Raw genomic sequence first — 7,400 nt, 5'->3', positions numbered from 1 at the left:
GGCTGATTATTTTTCACCCTTTCACCGTTTCTCCTCCACTTTTCTTCCTCACATCATTTCACTGAAACCAGAGCAACAGGATTGTTTTTGGTGCTTGAGGAGGAGCTGAAAGATGAAAATGGGAAAAAGAAACAGCTGAGATAATCCTGGACCGCTCCAAACATTCCCAAACTGAATCGTTTCCTGCTGCTTTTCATCGGCTTCGTCAGTTTCCTCCTCAGCTTCTTCATGGACAGAGTTTTCATGCGCATGAAGCTGCCAGGATACATCATGGACTAAGAACATGGACAACAGAAAATTACCAAACAGAATCATAGAATCAGTTATAAATAAAGGTGACACTTATCCAAATCTTAACCCATTCAGGACTGGCTGTAACAAAGAGAAGAAGTAAAGATGAACTCCACGGCTCAGCAAGGCTTGATCCCATGCTACCTGAACCAGAGCCGGTGCCTGGGAACTCTGCCAGAGAAAGACGTTTCCGGAGAGGAGAAGGATTCCTCTGCTGGCTGCTACGAGCAGCTGCCGATTTCCACCGAGGTCTTCCTCACTTTGGGCATCATCAGCCTGCTGGAGAACATCCTGGTGATCGCCGCCATCATCAAGAACAAGAACCTCCATTCCCCGATGTACTTCTTCATCTGTAGCCTGGCGGTCGCTGACATGCTGGTCAGCGTCTCCAACGCCTTGGAAACGATCAACGGCGGCAGCCTCACCATCCCTGTCACGTTCATCAAAAGCATGGACAACGTGTTCGACTCCATGATCTGCAGCTCTCTGTTCGCCTCCATCTGCAGCTTGCTCGCCATCGCCATCGACCGCTACATCACCATCTTCTACGCCCTGCGGTACCACAACATCGTCACCACCCGGCGGGCGTTGCTGGTCATCGCCAGCATCTGGACGTGCTGCACCGTCTCTGGCATCCTGTTCATCATCTACTCGGAGAGCACCATGGTGATCATCTGCCTCATCACCATGTTCTTCACCATTCTGGTCCTCATGGCGTCGCTCTACGTTCACATGTTCCTGCTGGCGCGCCAGCACATGAAGCGCATCGGTGCCCTGCCGGGCAACGCGCCCATCCAGCAGTGCGCCAACATGAAGGGCGCCATCACCCTCACCATCCTGCTGGGGGTGTTTGTGGTGTGCTGGGTGCCCTTCTTTCTGCACCTCATCCTGATGATCACCTGCCCCAGGAACCCCTACTGCACCTGCTTCATGTCGTATTTCAACATGTACCTCATCCTCATCATGTGCAACTCCGTCATCGACCCCATCATCTACGCTTTCCGCAGGCAGGAGATGAGGAAGACCTTTAAGGAGATCTTCTGCTGCTCACAGGCTGTCTGGTGTATTAGCTTTCTGTGAGACGCTCCAGGTAGTTCATCTTTAATTCATGTACAGTGCAAACCTCCAGGTCTGCAGGATAAGTGGGGTTGATTAGACGGTTGACTAACACAGAGGATTTGTCTGCAGTCCACAATCTGCTTTTAATTGTATTAAAACTTGACTAAATACTGAAAGTGTTTTCAAATGAAGAGTAACAAATATCCTGTTTTTATTTTCAGTCAAACTCTAAATAATGAGCAAACTGGTTGCTTGTCATGCTAGTTTATTGTTGAGTAGGTTAAAAAAAACTGCATTTTTGATGCTTTTAGCTTTAAAGATGATATTTTTTGACCCATGTGACAAAATGTTTGGATCTTGTTCATCGATATGGTGTCAGAATTTTACAAATAGCTAAAAATGACACATTTGTTGACATCAATCAATTTCTTTGAGGAACTGATCTTCTATTCTGAGCATATAACACTCCAGTTTATCTACCTAGTTTTGCACTTTTGTTCTAGAAACAATAAAATAAAACAGAATATTCTTAGATGAATCAGTTAAATATAGTAAAAAATATATATGAGTCTATAAATTATGTTTTCTACGTATGATAGTGTCAAAATACTCGTACATTTTGATACAAAAGTATATTAAAGAATAGTAATAAAGAGTTGAAATTAAAAAAGTAACCTCACTCCTTTTTGGACAGGTACAGTAGCTAAAATGACTGATTCTTATGTGTAAAGCTTTGCTTTTTATGTGTTTTTACTGATTTGTTAAAAACAATAATAAAGAAATAAAAAAATAACTGTTATGAGAAACGCTCTAGCTGTTGAGCAAATGATGAAATTGATGTGAGAAACAAACCAAACCGTCTAAAAAATGGTCAGATTCTCACAGCTGTGCAGAAGCAGTGAGCTGCTTCATCTCTGGCTCTTCAGGGTGTCACTTATCAAACAGCATCTTTAAGCCAGGAGTTCTGCTGAATCCTGATGTGCTGGAGAGAAACGCCACAACCAGCGTTATCAGTCAGAGCCTCGCCTCACTGCCTTCCAAACAGCCAATGAACCAGCAGATCGGACCACCGATCGCCACCGCGTTGTGGCTCTGCGTTATTCTTTACGCTTGATTTAAGGCTGAAAAATGTATTATTTTTAGGATATTTCATCGTTTTGTGCTCTGCTGCCTCCGGCTCTTATCAGACGGCGCTTCTGGGGATTTGTACTCGAAGCTGCTTGCATTAAATTAGTCCGTGTTGACTCTGCGCCTGGCATCCCCAGCCACGGCAAATAATGCTGGAATTTATTTCCAAGTCAGGGCCTCAGTTAAGGTCAATTAGTGCTTTCATTTGGATTGCTGAAAGAAAGCACAAGCAGTGTCCTTTGTTAGAAAGTGATAATTCCCTGATACAAACCTGTCAGACTGCAACCGAAAATGATTTTGTGTAATATTTAAAGACGTAAATAGTAATAATCATTAGGCTTAATCTCAGCCATTTTTGGTTAAATTAGATTAAATCTTTGTATTACGTAAGTGAGTCTTTCACACCGGTCCTTTTATTTCACTTTAATCAAACTCTAGTTCATTTGTCTAGAACAGGGGTGTCCAAAGTGTGGCCTGGGGGCCATTTGTGGCCCTTGGAACACTTCTGTATGGTCCCCCGACTGCAGTTGCTAAAGACAAAAGGGAAATCCTACAAATGCCGCTCCATTTTTGTTTACATTTTGTAAAGAAGGAAGTTGCGCTCAGTTTCTTCTTCAGATGTTTTCATGTCTTTTCCTTCAGTTATTCTTGGTGCAGCGCCCCCACAGGCGAGGAGGGGAACAGGTTTTTCAAAGAGTTTGGTTCATTTGACTCAGTGCAGTGTGAAAGAGAACCACAGCAGCTGAAAAAGTAACAAATGTGGAGGTTTTGGTATCCGAATTGAGTCTATTAGACTACTGGGTGGAAAAACTTTTAAGATATGTCATACAAACAAAACAAAGGGCTAGTAAAATTCATGTTGACTTTTCAAAATGTGGTTTAAAGTGTGGTCTACTGTATATACCATAGAGCAGTGGTTCTCAAACTTTTTTCAGTGATGTACCCCCTTAAAAATATATTTTTAGTCAAGTACCCCCTGACACGGGCAAAACATTTTTGGAATTAAAAAGAGGTACAGTGCTGTAAAATCACTGTCTGATTTATTAAAGCCAAACAACTTATATCAGTGAACCTGACAAATACATCCATATTGCAAACATTGCATGGTTAAACCAAAAAGAAAAACAGAAGACGGTGACCACCAGGAAGGTATAAAACCAGTCAAACCGTTTTATTTTAAAGGATATTGAAACTAAATACTGAATATAAAATTCAGTGCATGAACACACATTTATATTTTATAGAACATTTTACAAAATAATTTTTCCCAAGACTTATTATGAGGAGCCTACTGATTTTTTAAAGATATTTTGAAAAGCTTCATGTACCCCCTGCAGTACCTCCACGTACCCCCAGTGGTACACGTACCCCCATTTGAGAACCACTGCCATAGAGAGTAGACTCTCACCTATTTGCAGTTTAGTATTTGGAGATTTTTTCATAAAGCAAATGTAAAATACAGCTGAAATACCTCAACGCAAAGCTACTTGACATGCTACTGGCTATCATTGAAGCAGCCAATCCAGGAATGCCAATTATTTTTCTTGCTGCTTTTTGGCTGAACTTTCAAGAGTGGAGATAAGGAAGAGCGTAGATGTTAGCTAACAGATTTTCATAGCAACTTTCCACAACTAGAATGAATCAAAGCAAAGTTTCCAAACTTGGAATCGTAGGTAAAATCTGAGTCTTAAATTATTTAATTTTTCCACATATTCTTACCTATAAACGAAGAGAGGTGCATATAAACAGATTTAGTTTGAACATTTAATCTTTCATGGTTACAATAAGGGATCTCTTACATAAATCACATCCAGACTGTAGAGTATTTCTTCACTCAGAAATGTGAATGCGTGGTGAAAGTCGTTTGGATGTGATATAAACCTCGTTGGAGCAGAACCAGAGTTGGAGCCGTTCTAATCGATGCACCTCTATCAGGGGGGTGACAGCTGTTGTGTGGAGTGAAAATGCTAAGTCTGCAGGTGGTTAATCACTGTTATATCACAAGTGGCTGAAGGGTCCATTTTCAGTCCTTTCAGTTTTATCTGCCTGTTATAGGAAAAATCAGACACAAATCAACGTAGCAGTAACACGATAAGACTAATTCCAGCGCTAACAAGAGACGTTCAAGCAGTGATGGAGTCATTAGCAAGTAATATTTGCACATAAACACAGATCAAGGCTAAATCACATTGTTTTAAAGTCAAAAACATTAGTCAGTGCCTCTAACGATAAAAATGAAAATTATTGAAGTGGGGAGAATTATGATTTGAAAGACAGAACATGAAAGCTGCAAACATTTGTTGGATGAAATGATTTAAAGCTTTACAAGTGGTGTCTCTAACCTTATAGTCCAGTAGATTCGGTTCAATTTGGAACCAAAATTGCAACATTTGTTACATTTTCAGCTGCTGCGGTTCTTTTTCACACTGCGCTGAGTCAAACAAATCAAACCCCTTTGCAGCGTCCTCTCCTCACCTGTGGGGGCGCTGCACCAAAAACAACTGACGAACACAACACAAAAACCTCTGAAGAAGACACTTGAGCGCAACTTCCATCTTCATAAAATGTAAACAAAAATGGAGTGGTATCAACTTTTAGCAGTTGTAGGATTTGTCTTTTAAAAGACATTTCTCCCATTAGCGCTAAACTAGCATGCTTGTTTTACTTCTATTTACCCAGAATGCCCTGCGTTGAGTACCTAGTTCATTTGGCAGATTATTTCACTTATTACATGGGGAAAATTTCTTGTAATAAGTTAAATAATCTGCCAATGGATTTAGTACTTTATCATCAATATTAAATAGTTATTGACTTAAAAAATGTCCTATATTGTGCTGAAAAGTTACTTTTAAGTCAGTTTTGTCTTGTTTCAAGTGTACTAAGATATTTTCACAAGAAACAGACAATACTTGTATATGTATTGTTGCTGTGTGTTACGGCCCTGGGCCTTATGGGCTGGGTTGCAGGTGTCTTGTTGTCTGTCTTTGTGCTCCTCCCCTTTACAGGTGCTGCTGATTTTATTCATTTGGAGCACAGAGCATTTAAACCTGGCTGTCTCCACCTTCTGGGTCGCCTTTGGCGTCCACTCTGCCTTGATGCTTGCGGTGTTTTGTTGCCAGGCCTCAGCTCCCCTCCTTTTGCACATTTGAGTTTGTCTTTGTTTTTGCACTTCGACAACTCCATATGCACTCATACACCACATCCAAACATTTGCATTACACCACTGATACTGACATCCTCAATCCATTGTTGTTTTTGTTAATAAACATTCCTTTTTATGCACTTTAATCCCTGCATGGTCTCCCGTTATTGTTATGAGATTGAGCCAGTCGTAACACTGTGTTTGTATTTTGTATTTTTGTTTCATCTTGGAAACGAGATCTTAGATATCAACAAAACAATAAAGGTCAAATATAATAATAGATATTAAAAATCTTAGAAAAATAATTACTTTATTCCCACATTAAAAATTAACTCCATTCCCATTATCAGCCACAACAATGTAGATGAATCAAATTAAATAAAATGACATGATATCCTTGTAATGAATTAATTGGACAAATTCTTAATGGAAAATTTGAACTTTTCTGCCTCTGGTGGATCAAACGTCTGAAAACAGGGAGTTTATGGCAGCTTGATGTCATTCATCAGACAGTTTAATGAGTTTGTCCCGGCTGATTCACAGAACATCTCATGAGATTTCCAGACATGAACGATTGAGCCGGGCGGTTAATACTAATGTGTCCGGCCTTTGATTCTGCCACGCTGTAGCGTCACATATCAAAATCAGCCGAGTCCCGGTAGATTTCAGCTCAACAACTAATGTTACGTTGGAGCTGAAGTGAGCAGTTAAGTACCGGGGCGCTAATAAAAGCCAGCGACCCTTTAGAAATTTCATCTTTGTAGAAGATTCAATCTCTGGTAATTATCTTTTTCTCTCCTGTCCATGGGGTGAAGTGTCTGGAGGAAGAAACATCTGATTTATTATTTTCTCGTAATAGACACCAGCTATTTTCAATTCTTTGGATTCTGCATGAGTTTTGTGTTTATATTAAGATACTAAAAAGCACCAAACTGTTCTGGATAAATGAAATGTATTACTGGATGCTAATTTTGTGACTCCACAGCAAACTTAGAAACATGTCGATTTCCAATTTACATTTTACTTATTCTGAACAATTCACTTTCTCCACGTTTGTATACGTCCATTTGAGTTTTCTACTGCTTCCAAAAGCAGCCCAATCACTTAAAGAAAGACATCCGCCTGTTTTTTAGCAGTAGGTTAATGTTTTCGTTGCCTGGAAAATGATCTCTTTCAAAAGCCTTCAGATTGTTGAGTCACATTATAGGGGCACTGCACAGTCTGAAGCACAGTTTGACTTGTCCTTGCTGAATTTGTTCTGCTGTGTTGTTGTTTTGCTGTTATTATTTTTTTAACCTCCTTAAGGGAAACACCAAAGAACTAAAATAGATTAAACAGATTAGAACCAACTGTAAATTAAAACAGATAAATAGTATTAACTAGAACTTAAATAGAACTATAACCTAGGTAAAATAAATAGTATCCTTAATTTAGATTTATAAAATATTCTGAAAGAAACTGGAAACTATTTTTTTTCTGGAATTTGTGTCATTTTGTGTAACATTGTTGTTGTTTATTCTTATTGTTCTTTCAACAAATAATAAGCGGCTGTTTTTAACTTAATTTTTTTTCGGGTCTGTGGTCATTAATTCAAAATACACTTCTCACTACTCCAGCAGCTGAACCTAGCTCTGGTTTTATTACGAGTTCATTAACTGTAAACACATAGTCAGTGTTACAATTACATAAGTGGTCTTGGGGTTCAGTCACACCGGTCCCTGACGAACACAACACAAAAACCTCTGAAGAAGAAGACACTTGAGCGCAACTTCCATCTTCA

General features: G+C 39.6%; 1 protein-coding gene across 1 annotated transcript; it reads left to right on the top strand.

Moving 5' to 3' along the window:
- The first annotated feature begins 346 nt into the window (after nucleotides 1-346).
- Nucleotides 347-1,371, top strand: LOC111605751 (melanocortin receptor 4-like). Its single transcript, XM_014475832.2, has one exon. It carries the CDS (start codon nucleotides 397-399, stop codon nucleotides 1,369-1,371), a length of 975 nt encoding a protein of 324 aa, XP_014331318.2. The 5' UTR covers nucleotides 347-396.
- Nucleotides 1,372-7,400: the final 6,029 nt, after the last annotated feature.

This window comes from Xiphophorus maculatus, unplaced genomic scaffold, assembly GCF_002775205.1.
Source record: "Xiphophorus maculatus strain JP 163 A unplaced genomic scaffold, X_maculatus-5.0-male Unplaced_Scaffold_138, whole genome shotgun sequence".
NCBI lineage: Eukaryota > Metazoa > Chordata > Actinopteri > Cyprinodontiformes > Poeciliidae > Xiphophorus > Xiphophorus maculatus.
The sequence above is the reverse complement of the archived record's forward strand: the minus strand, read 5'-3'. Positions and strand labels throughout refer to the sequence as shown.

Excerpts from the sequence above, each read along its gene's own strand:
- LOC111605751 (XM_014475832.2), top strand. The coding sequence starts at position 397 with ATGAACTCCACGGCTCAGCAAGGCTTGATCCCATGCTACCTGAACCAG.